The following is a 19,405-nucleotide window of genomic DNA, read 5'->3' on the forward strand; positions in this document are numbered from 1 at the left end:
GAGCATGTACTGTATATGATAGTTTACAATCACTATTATTTACGCAATGCCTTATATATGTATTTTCCGTTATGCTTATTAACATAATATTGTTGTTTCAAAACAAAACATGCTAATCTCACCTGTGCCATCTGAGGCTTCCGGTTAACATCTTTAATATCAATGCATCCTGGCTCCAGTGTATTGAGCAAATTACACAGAAGGACACCATCCCTAAGTGTGTATGCTAAATCGTGTACAGAAGCGTCTAACCAATTCGTTTTGTGATCAGGTCTTAAGACATCGCACCTCACCAACCACTTTGAACACTCTTTCCACGGCTCGTTAGATGTCTGTACTGCCATTTTCTACACTCAATTTATTGTACGGCACTACAATTGTTTTCACATTGCTTACTGCCTCCTATAGCCGATATATTTTGCATATAAACACAACTAACAACACATTACATGACATTTCCACCCCAAGCAAAGATAACATAGTAGACAGTACTCTCGCTGCTAAACATATACATAAACATCACCCCTAGTAAAGGGGGCGACTTACTTTGCAAATAACATGTTTATATTTTATTCAGCTATATGGCTACTATCCTATTTTATTTCGAAGTTTAATCACACGTTCATGTTCTTCGATTTTAATATCGTACATATTGCCTTCAGTGGTGATCGATATAGTTAAGTGGTGATGTCACTCTCTGACGTTATCTCTCACTTGAGTGGAGAAGTGTCGAGTGTGGTTTGTGTTAATGTGATTCGAACCTGGAAATAAGTGAAATTATTTGGGATATCTGGTGTCTGGTATGTACGTTTCGCGTATTTATATATATTGTGGGTGTAAACATATTAAAATTGTAGAGAAATGAGTAATTCCAATATTATTAGTGTATAGGTGCTCACTAACTGCCACACCCATGGGTAAAAGGGCGTATTGTACCTAACAGTGCTATGAAAAATTAGTTAATAATAAAGTTTTATGGACTAGTTCTTTATATCATACAGCATTAAAGTCATTTTCAGGCGTAAATATGAGAGATTCGCTGCAGAATTTCAGGTACCTTTAACCAGTAAATGTGTTAATTTCCGCAAAATTGTCTATTGTTAACTATGTACTTTTCAGTTTATTGGTACAGTATACAGAAGCTCGTAGTTCTCAGTAATGAAGAGTTTAGAATAATAGTAGTTATGCAGTTCGCACGGTCCATGTAAAATCTATAACAGCCTATCCTAATATGTATTTATTCTGTGGCAAGCGCATCCGCATGTATCGACTTGCATAAAAACAGCAATGCAGTAGTCTTACGGCTGCACCACACCCACCTCGCCAATCAATGCTCCGTGCTTGGTCACATGACAGGCATTGGGGTTCCTTTTAAAACAGAAGTTTGAAGTTTGGTAGCCACCAGAAAGGGTTGTTGGTAGCATTGTAGAGGTGAGCAAATTTTCTTGTGTTTTCGTCATACTTCACAAGATTAACTCCTTACATTTCATATTGGGGTCCTAGCTAAGTGACATTTCCGCTATTTCTACGATTTGTGGGGTAATATACCAAAATTGTACTTGGCGGATAACAATTACTTCTAAACTAGTTCATCATCTTAACCTTGTTACATATATTGCCATCTTTGCGTTAATATTTATGTAGAAGATATTTATTTATTTGCTATGTGTTTAGTGTGGACAAATAAGTGAATAAGGCAAAGGAGAAAAGAAACAGTTTTACATTTCACTATTCATTCATTCACTTCTGCATAATTGTAAAGCCCATCTTTGTTGTGAACCTTCAAAATGTCACTCAAAGTGTGATTCTGTATTTGATACCCATTTGCTCACACTGTTTCCGTTTTCACATTTTAAGGAGATGGTCAGTTATGTCCAACTTTGTGTACGTGAAACAAATGATTGCATTGTAGTTTTTATTTAACATTTCATTTTGAACTCCCTCAATGATATGATGGGTGATCTTGATACGGCGACCAAAACTATGGCAGTCAAGTAAACCTTTGTGGTAATGACAAGTGTACTAATGCGATTTTTTTCTCAAACAAATATTAATTTGCAATCAATTGTAAAAGGTTTTGTGTCACATGTGTAACAATGACAGGCTGTGCCACATGTTAGATTTTGATATACATGAACAGGCTATGGATAAGTAACTGTAGTATATAAAGGGTATGATGTGTATTGAAACTAAACAATTGCTTTAATTAACATTCCATTGTATGTAATGCTGTCAGAAGTGTAAGCAGCTTCAGCATGAATTTTTTTTCTTTGTGCATGTCTAATATGAGTCAGCTAATGTTATATAGTCTTTTGCTTGAATACATAGTGGTCACATATTTGCCAAAATTGAAGGTCATTTTCCCCCATAAGCAATCAGTTTGTCTGTTCTGTTAGTTTTCATTGATTGTCAAGTGAAGGGGTGTGGTCAATAAAGGACAAAAATTGATTGTCATTCTGATTTCTACTGAATCTAGACTAATACTGTTGTGTGCATGATCCATATTCATGTCTGATAGTAAATGGCATTAAGTAATGCAAGAAAAGCAAATGTTACAGTGATAAGACTCCAAAAGTCAATTCTGTCTGTCTGGAGAAAATGTGGGTGCTTTGTATGGTTTTATCCTAATATTATGTACCAACATACACAAAATATTTCATGAAAAGAGTATGAACAGGTGAAATGTAGCCATTTTGAGCCTGTTATAGGTCTTGTTGTGGGTAATGTACTAGAAAATAGTATTCTGTTGGTGACACTCATTTGGATACATGTTATTAACTTAGTATTATCATTCAGATCAGAAGTGTGGCATGCTGTTAAGGTGATTTAGTACTTGTTTGAAAACTAATAAAGAGACTCAATGTGTCATGAGGATTTGTCAACTGCTCCCTCCCTCCCCCTTACCCTTTCTACCATGATCTTCTGTAACCAACAGATACACTACATTTGACTAGCCAACCAGTATGGCTTTACTGATTAGTGTACCACAAGGACTCGATGTTGTACAAGGATAGCAGTTTCATGAGAGTGCCCGTACCAACAAGTACGAAGTGCTGTCTAAGACTGACAGTTAATTTGAGACAGTGTGACACACTTCTCCTGTTGGGATGCCTTCCAAACCCTTTTCCAGGTGATAGTACATACAGAGGGAGCTATTAATGTTTTGTTGTTTGACTATGAGAAATAATGACTAACTCCTTCTAGAGAAACAGTATCAAGTGGTAGGAGGGACAAATATGTGAGTATACCCAGGAAACTCACTGTGTGATGAAAAGACCATCTCAGCAGCAGTTGAACATGTCTACATAGAAGTATTGTGTAACATTATTTAATCTGATTTGTTTGAATGGGGGTTATTTACTAATACAGGGTACAGAAACAGTGAGCAGTGGTGAGGAGCTTTGGGGTTAAAGGTTTTAACTCCTTAAGTAGTTGGTTGCACTCATGCCACCGTTTCTAATGCAGCATTTTCTGCCATTTTGTCTGAGCACCACGACTATGTAGCTGTTTTTACGGATGGGTCAAAACAGGGGGATTCTGTTGGTTGCTCAGTTGTTTTTCCAGATCGTGTCTTCAAGGTCCGCCTGCCTCAGACTTTCACTGTCATTGATGCAGAATTGTCTGCGATCTTGCGGGCACTGGAGCACGTCAGACATTCTTCCTCTCCTAAATTACTTGTCTGTTCCGATTCACTCAGTGCCCTTCGCTTATTGCAACGTTTGTATCCGGCAGACAAAACTGTCCAGACCGTCCAGGATGCCCTCCTCCGACTACAGCGACTGGGGAAGGTTGTAGCTTTCTGCTGGGTTTCGGGGCATGTTGGCATTGCTGGGAATGAAAGGGCAGATCTCGCAGCCAAGGAGGCGTGTCTCGCCCCACACGTATCTCAGTGTGCTATCCCCTTGCAGGCACTCACCTCGCTGTTGAGCTCACGGGTTATGCGTCGGTGGGAGGATGAGTGGCTGGAAGTGACTGACAATAAGCTCCGTATAGTCAAGCCCATAACGCGTGTGTGATGTACTTCCTTTCAGCCCCATTGACGGGACGAGGTTCGGCTTCGAATAGGCCACAGCCCTATGACACATGGCTACCTGCTCCGGCGAGAGGACCTTCCACTGTGTGGTTCTTGTGGCGTCCAGGTCACTGTGCGCCACGTTTTATTGGATTGCGTTTTATTTTCTGACCAGCGGGCCGCAGCTGACTTGCCAGCAGACCTGCCATCTCTTTTAGGCAACACTCGGACGAATGTGGCTAAAGTTTTAAGGTTCTGTGCCATGTCAAATGTTTTTACAAAGGTTTTAGGGAGAGGATTTTAATTTGCTCACTGTGTGACAAGCTAGCCCATATTTTATGTAAGTGGCCAGCCAGTAACAATTTCCTGTGACATTCTTGTTGCTATGTTTCCCCTTTCCTTAGGTTTTACTTTCTTATGTAGCCTTTTCCTTCTTTCTTTGAGTGTGTGCTTTAGTTTTCTTCGGTCTGTCCACGTTCGTTCCTTTTAATGTGTGTCAGGGCGCTGATGACCTCGATGTTGAGCGCCCATAAGCCCCAACACACTACATTTACTAATACGGTAACAATTACATCATTCAGTCATCCATATTTTAACTACAAAAGTACTGAGACTCCAGTGGAAAGATGAGAATTTTGGGCAAGAATGTTTTTGTTATTAATGCCTTTAAATATTAAAACTTTAAGGCATTAGTCTACAGTGTGAAAATACGGGGTTTCATCATAAGCTTACATCTACAGAACGCTTAGAGTGTGAGTGTAAGAAATTCATCTGCTTTGCCAATTTGCATCCAAACTGTCACCTTTTTTACAACAGCTAGACCATGGCCTTCAGATAAATTTGTACAACCATCATTTAAGAACACAAGTTTGCCTCTGTGACATATTTGATGTTTGTTATAGGTCAGCCTGTCACTACAATATTATCAAAAGTTAACTTCTTGTTGTTGCCCAATTGTTGGCCATAGCAACTTGCAGCCATAGTGCTTGTTAATTGCCCTTGGCACCTCTGGTCAAAGCAAAATTCCATATCATAGATTTCAATATACCCCATTCGTACAACCAATGTTAAATTGTGGTCAGTGTCAGAACAAATAATTCCGAAAGTAAAAATTGCTGTGTTGCTAATGGTGTTATGATAAGCATACGGTCTGCATAAGTTTTCTAGAACTGACCAAAGACTTCTGGTTCTGAGTAAAGTGAGAGGCTGGAGACAGAATCAGTTACGGAACAACCTAGGACTTCATAAATTTGTGACATAGGGCAATAAGTTTGACTTTGTCTAAATGTCTAAGGCTGACTACCACTGCAATTAAATGTTTGTGTAGTCTACCCAGTGATGTTTTCCATCAGGTGACTGTTCATTCAGTAGTGATAAATTAAGATGTGAATAGTTCCAAATTATTTGTATTGATCTCCCTCCAGTGCTTTCAACGGGTGAAAATGTTGAAACATAAGTGATTAACTACGGAAGCATTTGCAGAAAGTTTGTTCCAATTTTGATAAGCAATCCAGCTTCTGTAATAACGAGAAAGTTAACTAAAACCAGAAATTAATAGTTGGGAGATATACATGACTGACCTAAATATTTATCAAAGGCACAGTGTATGGGATGGGAGGTGATTTATTTCTAGCAGTAAACATTAATTTCATGCCAACATAGTTGAATGTCTGTGCACAGCCACCTAGACAGGGTTAACTAGCAAGCATAGGCTAAAGGTTGTGTAATTGACTCCTACTGTTCACCAGATTCATCTGCAGCAACAACTGCAAATTTTATAGAATACCTAAGTTTGCTATTATGTATTGGAGGAAGTAGTAAAGAATTCTGAGCAAACCATAACCTTTGACCATTGTTTGGAATCAACAAAGCAACTATTTCTCAGCTTTACATGACCACTGTGGAAATTATAACATTGTATAATAGTGCATATTTAAAATACCAAAGTATTGTTGGAATACAGGCTTTTGGTTGGGGATGCTCTTATTATTAATACTGTACATTCAAACATATTACAAGTTGAAAATTCCAAAATGCAGAGAGAAGACAGAGTTTCAGAGGGAATGCATGATTTATAAAAACACACAGATAATTGCTATTACACATTTGTTGGTGCCATCAGCTCACAGCTGAGCCATCACCATGAAATCTAACTTAGAACTCAGCCAGTGCCACTGTTCAGTCTGTCACCACAACCTTCATAAATAAAGTACTCTGTGATGTTATTTTTCAAAACAGAAAGGCAGTATTATGAACTTCAACAATACCTTGTTTGCCAGCAGTTTATTTCAGCCACCCAGCTATGGATTTAGAAGGTAACAGTTTTATAACTAATGTGTGGGGTAAATTTTTTTGCAAAACTGTCCCAATACCTTCATTTAAAAGTTACTTAAAATAGCAAGTTAATCAATCTGCCTATGATTTTAGATTTGTTGGTGATGAAACAGGCATACTGGAATTGGTAATAAGAGTGTAGTTGTAACAGGGACAAGCTACAGAGGGCCACAAAACCAGAATAATCAGTGTTTTCAGTAAAATAGGTTAGGAAGTCATTCCCAGGCAACAGCTATAATAATTTAATTTAGGCAGCAGTAGGATCAAATTAAGCAGCAATTATGAGTATACCAAGCAGAAAAATTAAAGATGGTACTATCTCAAGAACTTTAAGAAATTAATGTGGAAAAACCGTCATTAGAAGGAAAATTGGTGGACAGCATACACTGATAACTTCTTTGTCTTATGTATAGTAAACTTATGGAAAATATTAAATATGTCATAACGAATATTGCTCACCAACAAATTCCCCCACGGAGATGTTACAAATCTAGAGAAAATAACAATTTAGTGTATGTTACACCTACAATATGCAGCAATATAAGATGTTAAAGTGATCCTGTTAATGATGTGTTGTGGAAATAGCTTGACAATGGCCATGAAGCCAAAATAATATCTTAATAAGTTGTCTTCACCATACATATAATGCCCTTACAAGACATTTATAATGCTGCAGGCTCAGAAAAATTTAAAATAACACCTTTCTTTCTTTTCCCTAGTGCTTATTCCATATAGCATGGGTCAGCTTTTCAGGATTTGGCATATTTTATTATTTAATATCTGCTGAGATGCAGTTTCTAGTGACATTTGCAAAGGTAACCTAAAAGGGGGAAGCTGCAGTTGCCATCTGTCTGTGAATTGTGTATTAACATATTTTAACTGGTGGTGTAATATATTCTCTGAGGCAGAGGGACCAGCCTAAATGAATTTGAGAAAAACACCTAAACCCCATACTCAAACTGGCTGATGTATCAGCCTGATGTCATTAAATGTGCCACCCAGGTTTGATCCACGTCCCTATCTCAAAAGCTAGCACGTTGTGCATTAGAATATATTAACAGGTCACACACAGTGGTAATACAGAGACCAAAATGGGCAACAAGAAAATGGAGACCAAAATGTTGAATTTTCTCTTAGCCTTTTCACAATTGAAAACAGATAGGGTACCTCCACTTATTTGCCAAATTGCTGCAGTATGAACAGTGTAGATATAAGTAATTGTTAACTATGATTTACTCCGGATTCTATAAGCAGGAAGCTGTTACCACCAGTTGGTGAAGGTCACTGGTAATGTACGGTGCATTGAAACTTGCTTTACTGTCATTCTGCTGTGGTCAGTGCACTACCATTGGCATTATTTTTTCTTTAATGGTGGTTGTGGTAACTAATATGTAGCATAGCCTGAGGACTAGGTTAGACAGAATGGGAGAGTTTTGTTGTGTGTTGGAGAAGATAATGAATGTTTCATGACAATTGTTGATTGCACATCCCATGGGTACATGTATGTCCCCAAGGAAAACCCCCTTTTTCCCCTACTGTGGTCTGATATTTTTAATAAGTTTGAAAAAGTGTTTTGACAAATATTTATTCAGTGTAGTTCACAGTGACCAAGCTAGGTGGCGTAGTATTTTAATATGCTGGACTTCCATCTTGCTGGATGATCAGGATTCAAATCCTTGCATTCTGTCCAGATTTACATTTTCCATAATTCCCCTAAGTTTCATATGACAAATGCCAGCAGGAGTCTTTTAAGATTAACATGCTTAATTCCCTTCCATATCCTCCTCCGTTTTATGCTTGTGCTCTGTTTCCAGTGACTTAATTGTGAGTGGGATGTTAAATCTTTGTGCTATTGTTTTATTCTGTAGACATTGCCAATATGCCGTGTAAACTAGTACTATCTGTTGCAGAATAAGCCTTGGTAATTGTGCAGTTTTGCTGGATTTCCACCTAAAAGTGCTGTTATATGACTTATCCTTAAAATGAACAGCCAGAAGCTTCTTTTTAAGTTCAAAATTGAAAGTTTCCCTATCTTGAATCATGTTTCTAGGATTCTACTGGTGATGACGATGGTCTCGTACAGCCTCTAATGATGTCTACACACAGGTAGTTAGTACAGACGTATGTGGATTATAATAGTTCTTATTTCTTTGAAAAGTAAAACCTTAACAGTACAGTGTAAGTGAACATACGTTGCTTCACACACAGTTATGAAGAAAAAGTCACAAAGTTGTTGTTAGTCACAAACATTGTTCAAATGATCAAATATAAGTTTTGATAGTCTGTTGCTCATTTTTTATATATATAAAGTTGTCTCAGCTTGGTTGGTTTACACAAACAGAAATGCTATTCAAAAAAGTCCTGAGGCTGGTATGAAGAATAGACTAGCTACACTAGTGGAAGGCTATGAGCAAAGTGAATATAATGACAAACCTAAAAGCAGACCAACTGAACAGAATGAGTGAGAGCTCAGACTGGAGCAAGAGTGAAAAGTAAAAGCAAATTGACTGAAAATGTTTTGTTGAAGCTATAGCAGTAATGTGAGGATCAGTGAGCTATCCTGCAGACTGTAAGCAATATTTTAGTTATGTCACGTGTAGTATAATCAGTTTGTGTGGTTTGGATGTTGTACTTTCCAGACACAGTAAAATGTCTCATCAGTCAGGAGTGAGTGAATAGAGAAACAAGATTTTTGTTCGTTGCAAAGTTGAATTTTTTTTCAGCTGTGTGCTGCTTCAGTTAATGTACAGTGGATACGAAACTTAAAGTGCAAAGCATGTACTTTGTGCCATAGATTGGTGTGTTTGGGAGTTAGGGTTTACAGCAGACAGAGGGAGATCACAGAACAATATAAAAGAATTTGTTCTTTTTAGGTACAGTTTAGCACATAATTTATGTTGCTGATCAAAGAATAATAAGGAAAATGAGGGTTGTGTTATTTGACAGTTCGCTTGGCTTTAAGAAAGATAAAGGACTCGGAGGGGCAGTTCAGAAAATCTACTTGATGATGGAAGAAAGTATTCAACAATGTAAAATGATTTATGGTGTTTGAAACGATCACAAGAATAGAAACGGACTATTGGAGAAAATGGGTAGTATACAAAATATAGAAGAAACAAGAGGGAACAATAAATATGAAGACCCAGAGACACATGTCCGCAGTAAGAAGAGTGTAAGACTACACTGAAGTTTCCCTGTTGTACTATTTAGCCTGTGTATTGAAGAAACAATATAGGTATAAAAAGTTTTTGAAAAGCACTAAAATATTGGGCAAGAAATTATATTAATATTATTCAGTGTCTGTTTTCCTACCCCGTGGAGAAAGGAAAATGAGTTATAGATCCTGTTGAATGGAATGAGCAGTCTAGTGAGCACAATGTGTTAAAAGTAAACAAACGAAAGAAGAAAAATCGAGTAGCAGCAGAAACGAGATTAGTGACATGCTTAATATTGGAAATAGGAACAACTTTATAGACAAAATGTACTTCTGCTACCTTAGAAACAAGAAATGTATGATAGGTGAAGCAGGGGGACTAGAAGCAAACTAGCATAATCAAAGAAATATACAGGGTGTTTGTTTCAACTTGGAAAGATCAAATATCTCAAAAATATGCATCATGCGATAAAGGTTCTACACGAAAAGTTAATATATTCAAAGGGTACATGCGTCTGTGCTGAAACTGCCTTCCCCCAAATTTTCATTTTCGAACCCCCCCTCCCCCATTTTTCTTGGAGATTCGGATTCTACATCAAAATTTGCCTATGGTTTATCCTATCCATTTTTTCCCTTCGAGGTGGGTGGCGCTATGGTCGACGAATTTTGTTTTTTCCTTTGCAATTGATTTTGGCAAGTCCTCTCACCATCACCATGTTAGATTTCGGTGAGTCCCCTTGAATCACTCATCAGAAGTGGAACAGGCCACTATTCGGCTAACGATGGAATACAATCCACAACCCTTGTAAGGAAAAATGTTCATTATAGTGACAGGCATACCTGTCACAGATAGGTACCGTGTGAACTCTCATGCACTTGTAAGCAGTGTTGCCAATACGTGGGATGGCTCCCATTTTGCGTGACATTTTGACAAATACTTTTCAGGAAGAGAAAAAGGTATTACTAAATGATACTAAATTTTCTGTTCTGGTGGACGAGAGTACAGACATATCACATAAATAACATATGTGCGTTTTAGTGAGATGTGCGTCGCCAATTGACGGACATGTGAACACGCAACTTCTGGAATTGATCCCTTTGTATGCCAAAGGCTGCTCGACAGAAAACCGATTCATAGCTCTGGAGAGCATGTTGGAAGAGAAGGATATTCCAATTATAAATGTAATTGGTGTGGCTTGTGACAATACGTCTGTAACAGTGGGAAGTTATAATTGTGCCATAACAGGACTTTGAAATATTGGACGAAATCTGATTGTTCTCAACTGTATATGCCATTAATCTGCTCTAATTGCAAGCAAGGCATGTAAACAGCTTCCAAGATCTGTGTAGGGTTAATAAGGTCAGTGGCAAGCCACATATCTGCCAGTGCAACATTCTGTGCTATTTTACAAGAATTTCAAGACTCGAATATACAAACGTGCTTAAATATCGTGTGCACCATAGCTTGTTTAACATGCATGTGCTGTTTGTTTGCTGGAAAATTGGAATTTTTTATTTTTATTTATTTATTTTTATTTTTGTTCCAGTTAGCAACTATTGAAGATAACTTAAAGTCTGCGGAAATGATTCTTTGCAAATTAGAAAATTCGTATATTAAAGTTTACATGTTGTTTCTAAGGTATGATTTGGTTTACTTAAACAGTTCTGACACCCCTTTCCAATCAAGGAAAATATTAATTCACAGTCTTTCAGAAGATTCTTTGCGTCTGATTTAAAACATTGCTCAGAATTTCCTAACCCTGGCGTCCTCACTGAAATGCACAAGATTAATACACTTCTACCATGCTATTATATCCCGTATTAGGAACAGCCTATTGTGGCACAGGATGTGGACAGTTATTACGAATTCCCCTTAGAGAATGTGAAAAGGGAATCTAACTAAGACTCAAATGCTTTGATTTCCATATTGCAGCAACCAAAGAACTGAAGAAACTGATACCTGTACAGGATTAATTTTTTGGAAACTAAGTCATAGAGCCAAATACTGCATTAGCAGCTTACGGAAGGTAAAGGATGTATCATGTGTTGCTTCAAAGTTTGGAGAATTTGATATAAATACCTTAGCAGTTGAATGGAGAAGTCTTCCACTTATGCCACGTATAGGAAGAAGGAACTTTCAGAAATTGACTTGGGTTGTATGTGGAGCAAAATCTCAAAAGTTGAAAGACTTCCACCATCAGCTGCTTTCAAAATGTCAGTAAACTTGCTAAGATGGTTCTTTCACTTCCACACTCTAATGCTGAAGCTGAAAGAATATTTACTATTGTAAGGGACGCAAAAAGAAGAAAACGGAAAAGAATTGGTGGTGAGAATTTAAATTCCATACGTATTCTGAGAACCTCATTTCTAGCAAACAGAATAGACTGCACAACTTACAAAGAGGAACAAAAACATCTCAATCTTCACAATAAGAAAAACTTGTATTAAGTGAAAGTGTGCACAGGGGACTAAAAGAGGGAGCAGCATGCGTTTGGGGAGTAGATTATATTAGTACTTGTTCCATAGATCATGAATACGACACTTCGTAATGATGTGGAACATGTCAGGTTAATAAAAGGTGTCCATACGAGATATTACATTACACAAAATATTACATGATACTTTTTGTGGGGTTTGGGGAAATTACCCACTTACTATATCCAAAAATTCATTTAATGAGGAGGAGTTGCCATTAAGAAATTCTTTCAATTTCCTTTTAAATGCTTTATGGCTATCTGTCAGACTTTTGATGCTATTAGGTAAGTGACCAAAGACTTTTGTGGCAGCATAATTTACCCCCTTCTGAGCCAAAGTTAGATTCAACCTTGAGTAGTGAAGATCATCATTTCTACATAAGGAAAGCTGTATGCACTGAAAGAAGCAGCAAGCACTTTAATAACATAAACCATGATTTTATATTATGTATTGCAAGGATGCAATTAAATATTGCTTTTGTGTGTCCATTCTTGCGTCAGATCTGGGGGATGACAGTTGGTTGGATAGACCAACAGTTGTTGGCCACTGATATATTGAATATATGGAATCATGAGAACCTCTTCAGACCCAACTAAGACCTGAAGATGTTGCATTGATGTGCCGAAACTGGTAGCTACACAATAAATGACAATATAAGGACTGCTGCAGGTGTTTCATTTTCTTAAGATTGGAAATTATTGTAGCTAAGCACCCTAAACTCTACTACTAGTTCGCAATCCATGATTTCTTTTGTTATACCCATTCTCTCTCCCTCTCCCAACTAGGCGTCACATGTTTTGCCTTACCGTGAAACACTTTATACAGAAAAGGGACATTTTGAGTACCTGGTTGGAACTTGTCAGAGGTTGGCATCAATGCTATACGTTTTGTTGGTAGTTCATGATCTCTTAAAACTATTCTGTCGTGTTGTAAAACAGTTTAGTGCCGAAGGAAGAGAGACGCCATAAAAAATGTTAATGAAATCGTAGTAATAGCTGCGTTTGCTCGCAATCCACATGCTAGTGTCGGAGAAATATTTCATCAATCAGGAATTGTTCACACAGGTGTTTGGGCGACCCTAAAACGTCACAAATACCGTATCTCCATGCATCAAGAACTTCGTGTAAATAATCTTTAGAATCGAATTGGCAACTAGGCAGTCGTGCAATTGCAAAGAAACACGCAATTAGTTTGTCGAGTAATATTCTTCGACGGGTCAACGTTTACGAACCATGCATTATCGGAGTGTGGAAAAAAACGCACTGGACACGTGAAATTGATAATCAGCGTACTTTGTCTGTTAAAGTTTGGTGCTATATCATAGGCGACTAACTAATCGGTTTCTTATTTTTGGAAGACACATTGAAAGAAGGAAGGGGGTCGTAACTTATTGCAAGACAAGCTACCGTTCTTTCTAAAGATGTGTCCCGTAAGGTGCGGCAGAATATGTGGTTGAAACATGATGGTTGTCCTGTACATTACTCCGCAGTAGCCGAAGAATAATTAAGTCGCAATTTCAGTGGTTGCATGATCGGTAGAGGCAGTCTGATAAAATGGCCTGCTAGGTCAGCCGACCTTACCTTGCTGAATTTTTTCTTCTGGGGTTATCTTAAAGACAGTGATTGCAGAAGTACCAATTACTCGACAGGACATGTTAGGACATATCAGAAATGCTTACGCAAACATAACGCCAGACATGCTCTTAAGTTCTGTAGAAGAACTCAAAGTTCTAATTAATAAATGTATCGAAATTGAAGGCATCATTTTGAGCATTTGTTGTGAATTACGATAACCCCGATGGTGAGAGGCAAGAAGACTCACAGAAATCAAGCACCCCGATGGAAACAGAAAACTATTATGTCCACGTTGTTGTTCCTGGATCATGCTAAAAGTAATTTATTTCCCAGAAATTTCAGTGTCTTAACTGTAAAAGTTTTACTGTACAACGACATTTGCAAAGCTACATTTTTAACAAAAATGTCAACCGTTTAGAAAATGTTTACATTGTTATCGCAAATATAATGTTGAATCAAATAGGTCAGTTCTTAATTTCAGAAACCGGAAAAAAATGAATTTTGTCGACTACAGCGTTACCTGTCACAAATGAAAACAATCTCTTTGGTAAACCCTAGGTATTTTTTGGCGTAGAATCAGAATTTGCAATAAAAATGGAAGATCCAATTTGAAAATAAGTTGGGAAGGAGGAAAAGGCATTTTAGCACAAATATCCACTTCGAAAATGTTAACTTTGCATCTAGGGCATTTTTTCGTACCATGCGTATTTTTTCGAAATCTTTAATTCAGAGTTAAAACAAATACTCTGCGGGCCTTAGTTTGAGAAAGAAATTTGTAAGAATGTACAAATGGACAGTTGTTCGATGCATTTCAGCTGTTTTTTGAAGAATTAACAAGGGTTGGCCACGACGTTGTGATAACAGATTTATTTCAAACTTTGTACACCTTTAGTAGGCCATTAAAACAACAAAATGTGCAAGCAGTAAGATGCACTACTCTGGTAATTCTGAGAAAATCGCAAAAGAAGTTTTACGCGTCTATTATGTAACGGATGTATCTGTTTGAAGATACCGGCCGTCAGAAGTCACTGGGGACAAGTGAGTAGTGTTCGCGCGTTGCAAGAGGCGTCGTTGATGAGGCGACGATTCGAATCCCGCTAATATTTGTTTTTTGATCTATATTTTTTCATTACTGGTAACATATAATTTATATGATATTTGAGAGGTAATATATTTCATTTTCATGAAGTTGTAGTGAATGTGACGTGTTATTTGACTACTTGCTATTTGTAATCAGATTTTCAAGGACGAGGGACAGGCTTTTAAAGCATAAGTCAGACATCGATTAATAATGATGCGAAAGACGTTTTGCACAACCTGTAATATAGTAAGTCACAATGTGCCAGCCCAAACGAGTAATCTACAATTTACTCGTCGGATGTGCTCTCGACATCACACGTTGCAGCATGGTATGTGTCATCCAGACATGGAAGACAAAAATTGAAATTTCTTGTAAATACTTCATGCAAAGACATGTAGTTTTATTCTTTATATTGCCTCTCAAACGTCACAAATTAAATATGACCGGTGATGAAAAAATAGAGTAACAATTAAGTCTGAAAGAGTCGAACCGTCGCCTCATAAGCGTTCGTCTTACGAAGTTCGAAAGCTAATCACCTCTACCACCAGGAATTCTAACGTCTGGCACCTATGCACAGACACATAATCCACATAACAGACGCGTAAAACTTCTCTTGCGATTTTTTTTTTTTTTTTTTTTTTTTTTTTTTGAATTGCCAGAGTAGTACACCTTACTACTTTCACATGATGTGCTTTCAATGGCCTACTAAAGATGAACAAAGTATGAAGTAAACCTGTGACCCCCACGTCGTGGCCTCCCCTTACAAACATTAACAAAGTTCAATTAATATTGCGTATGTGTTGCAATTTTCGACTAACTTCATTGTCGGTCGAAGAACTTCATGATGCTTTCGGAAGACATGCATTGAATCTGAATGAAGAAAACACATTCGTTGTGGCAGTGTGATCTTTGTGTGTTTGTAATCTTGTCCCATTGCACAACCAAAGTAATTAATTCCTTTGTATCGATTTCGACATCCACTTTCCCACTAAAGCATCGTACGAGATTGTTGAGAAAAGTAATGAGACTGAATTTTCATCTACGAAAGTTTTTTCAAACAATGTTGTCCTCAGTTTCCCTTCGGCAGCTATACACCAGCGGGATCTTTGTGTCAGGGCAGAAATGATTCAGCTGGTCGGTCCTTTAACATGTCGATCACATTCTTTTGAGTATTCTCTCCAGAGTCCCAAAATGACGTCCTATTAAGGCATTTTTCAGTGTCGGGAAAAGAAAGTCACAAGAACTCAGATCAGATGAATAGGGGGACTGTGGAACATGAATGCCTTTTAAGGTCAAAAATTCCTCAATGGAAGTGGGCGTTGTCGTGATGCAGCTTCCATTAGTCTGCAGTATCCGTTCTCACTCGATTCGCCCTTTTCCATAACCTTTCGAGGATATTTTTGTAAAAAAACGTCCTTGATAGTTTATCCTGGAGGAACAAATTCTTTATGCACAATACTCCAACTGTTAAAAGCATTGTTTTGATCTTTGACTAGCTCATTCCTGCATTTTTCGGACGAGGAGATGTTTCAGTGTGACACTCCTCACTTTGCCGCTTTGTCTCAGGATCGTAATCAGAATTCGAGAATTGGTCACCAGATATCACACGACTGAACAATTAGTGGTCGTTGACAATCCTCTCAAGAACATCAACACACACCTTTCTTCACTTGTCCTTCTGCTCAGTTGTGTTTTTCGGCACCATTTTGCACAAACCTTTCGCATGTGCAAAACTTTGGTCAAAACTTGATATACGGTGAAAATGTTCAACAGGGCACCCATCATCCTTATTGTTAAACGTTAGTCTGATCCTGTAAGAGCACGCACACGTTCAACTTTTTCGCCGGTTTTTGAAGTTGGTCTTTCTCAGCGAGGTTCCTCTTCAACGTGTTCTTGGCCTTCCAGAAATGTTTCGTGCCAGTGATAAAAAACTTGTGCTATTTATAAGGCAAATTCCCATAGTCCTGTTTCTACTTTTCGAAGGTCGCACTCGGGGATTCTCTAAGTTTTGTGTTAAACTTGATGACGTCTCATTGCTCTAAATTCCGATGTTCCATTTTCTTAACACACAATGAAATCACAACTTCACTTATGGCGCTTTCAAAAATCGCGTGATCACGATACGGAGCTGAAGCTCTGACTGAACATCTGGAAGGGATGAACACACCGGTCTAAACAAGCAGAGTTAATAGTAGAACGTTGATCGACAACTCTGATCGCCGTCTCGTTTTCGCCGCATTTTCGGAGGGTCGTTTCACATTTGTCCGGCTGCCGGGTAGGCATTTGGCACATACACACTACTACTTCCGCTTTTCTTCTGGCTGATCTGCTTCAGCTTGGTGGTGCAGGGTTTACTTGTAAGCATTTCCTACATCTCTCAGGGGGGTAGGTTTGTGTTGAACATCTTTATTTGTTTGTGTGTCATGGGTGTGGGCGGGCATGAATCAGTTTCCATCTTGGGTGCAGATTCCGTCGTATTTCGGATTGTTTTCTTTTTACATTTTTACCTTTCAAGCATGGCAATGGGTCGCGCATAGCGTTCCCTTGGCTGAGGCGGTGCTCCAAGGTGTCGTATCAGTGGGTTGGTCGAAGTTTCAGTCCTGGCATAAAATCGTCGTGCAAGCTGCTTATGTCTCTGCGGTACCTCCAATTCTTCGGCTGCTTCATGAATGTATCGGTGAGGAAACTGCGGGGGAACGTGGAAAACACGGCGAAGTATCTTATTCTGGAGCGATTGAAGGCGCTGAAGATGTCTTTGCTGCATTGCCCCATACCTCACAGGCATAGTCAAAGATGGGGCGAATGTACATCCTGAATATCAACAGTCCGTTGGCTATCGATAAGTCCGAGCCTTCGTTGATGAAGGGGAAAAGTGCCCCTATCCTTCGTGACACGTTAGCGCGGACGTCGTCGATGTGGCGCTTCCATGTAAGTTGTTTGTCCATGGTCACTCCTAGGTATTTAACAGAGTCCGTCCACTGCAGTTCGGTTCCATAAAGTCGGAGGTTCCGAAGATGTCGAAGTCGGCGAGGGCCAGGTCTCCTCTTGGTGAAGATGATGGTTTGCGTCTTCTGTGGGTTGAACCGGATGCGCCACTTTCCTGCCCATTCCTCCAGGGCATAGCAGGCACTCTGCAGTCGTGGGACAAGGACTTCAAGCCATTTCTCCCTCGTGTATATCATGGTGTCATCGGCGTAAATGGCTTTGTCGACTCTTGGTGGTGTCGGAAGGTCCGATGTAAAGACGGAGTACAGGACTGGTCCGAGGACTGAGCCCTGTGGGACCCCTGCACGGATAGGTCTAGCCGTGGAAAGTGCATCCCCTACTCTGACCGCAAAGGTGCGTTGGTGGAGGTAGGCGGCAACGAGCTTGACGTACGCCCTGGGGAATCCGAAGGCGCTAAGCTTCCAAATGAGGCCCTGATGCCATACACTATCGAACGCCTTCATCACGTCCAGAAGAACAGCACCACAGAACTCTCCATTGCTGAAGGCTGACGTAATATATTCTGTTGCCCTAAGAATCTACTGTGTCGTGGAATGACCAGATCGGAAGCCAAACTGCTCCGGTGGCAGAACTTGGAGGCGGTCTATGATGGTGTGGAGCCTCTTCAACAGGAGCCTTTCGAAGAGCTTACTGAGGTGTGGTAGCAAGCTTATCGGTCTGTAACTGGTGGGTAGTCGTCGGTTCTTCCCAGGTTTCGGGACAGCCACCACTATAGAATGTTTCCACGCTGCTGGGTACTTGCCCGTAGCAAAAATCCAATTAAAGATGGTTGCCAAGTGCACAATCGCGGTCCACGGGAGTTGTTTTAAAGTCCTTCCCGTGATGTCGTCGCAGCCAGGTGCTTTGCTGGCGGGTAAGGCCCGGATGCCAGCGTCGATTTCAGCAGGCGTTACTGGAGGGATGAGGTCGTCGTCGTTGTCGGCGTCGTCGTCGGCTGCACGAAGTATGGTAGTAACTTCGTTTTCAATATCTGCAACCCGCTGGGGGTCAACTCCGTCGTCCAGCGGTCGAAAGTTCGTTTCGAAAACGTCCGCCAGCATATTGGCCTTGTCTTCCGACTTTTACACAGTGCGGTCATCATTTGTCAACGGCGGTATCCGGCTTCGTCTATTTGTGAAGAACCTGATGGAGTTAAAGTTCATCGGGTCGGGCGTAAACGATCGCAGCTTCGCAGCCCATCGCTGGTTCCGGTGTTCAATTATGGCTGCCCGTATGTCTCGTCTAAGTTGGTTGATGCGTTGTTTCAGTGCTGCGTCGCGCGTGAGGCGCCACTCACGGCAGAGTCTATTCCTGGTGCGTATGGAGTCCAATATGTGCGGTGGCAGATCCGGTGGTGGACGATGAGGTGGCCTTGGAGGTGGTGTGGCCAGTTCCAGGGCGTCCGTGATGGAAGTGGCGAACCGTTCTACGGAGGTCTCGTCGATTTCGTCTGGGTCGTGGATGACGTCAAGAGAGAAGGCAACAGAATCACGAAATTGGTCCCAGTTCGTGTGCTTCAGGTTGAGGCGTCCTGCAGAAAGTTCCGGCGCAACCTGAAGCTGGAATAATACCGGCAGATGGTCGGAGTTCAGTCCATGGATCACTTCCGCAGTCATGTATTGGGGAATTCCCTTAGTAATTGCCACATCTAAGATGTCCGGTGCGCCATTGGACGGGTAGCAAGTTGGCTCTTCAGGGCCACAGACGTGTGCCTGGGCTTCTTCAACAGCCTGCAGGAGAAGACGCCCGCTCATGTTCGTGTGTAGCGAGTTCCATGCAGCGTGCTTGGA

The 19,405-nt window shown here is 39.9% G+C and overlaps 2 protein-coding genes across 4 annotated transcripts in view; one reads left to right on the forward strand and one right to left on the reverse strand.

Moving 5' to 3' along the window:
• The window catches only part of LOC126299174 (protein vav), a 177,581-nt gene extending 177,105 nt beyond the window's left edge, over window positions 1-476 (reverse strand). The window contains exon 1 of one of the 2 annotated variants that reach the window (XM_049990940.1): window positions 123-476. In XM_049990940.1, coding sequence (XP_049846897.1) covers window positions 123-344 — 222 coding nt within the window. In that variant the 5' untranslated portion in view covers window positions 345-476. The remainder of the gene's footprint in view (window positions 1-122) is intronic. The other variant, XM_049990941.1, reaches the window with a different exon arrangement.
• Window positions 477-709: 233 nt separating this feature from the next.
• Window positions 710-19,405, forward strand: part of LOC126299173 (spectrin alpha chain) — a 124,164-nt gene continuing 105,468 nt past the window's right edge. For both annotated transcript variants that reach the window (XM_049990938.1, XM_049990939.1), the window contains exon 1: window positions 710-800. The gene's annotated coding sequence lies outside the window, so the exon portion shown is untranslated. The remainder of the gene's footprint in view (window positions 801-19,405) is intronic.

This window comes from Schistocerca gregaria, chromosome X, assembly GCF_023897955.1.
Source record: "Schistocerca gregaria isolate iqSchGreg1 chromosome X, iqSchGreg1.2, whole genome shotgun sequence".
Classification (NCBI taxonomy): domain Eukaryota; kingdom Metazoa; phylum Arthropoda; class Insecta; order Orthoptera; family Acrididae; genus Schistocerca; species Schistocerca gregaria.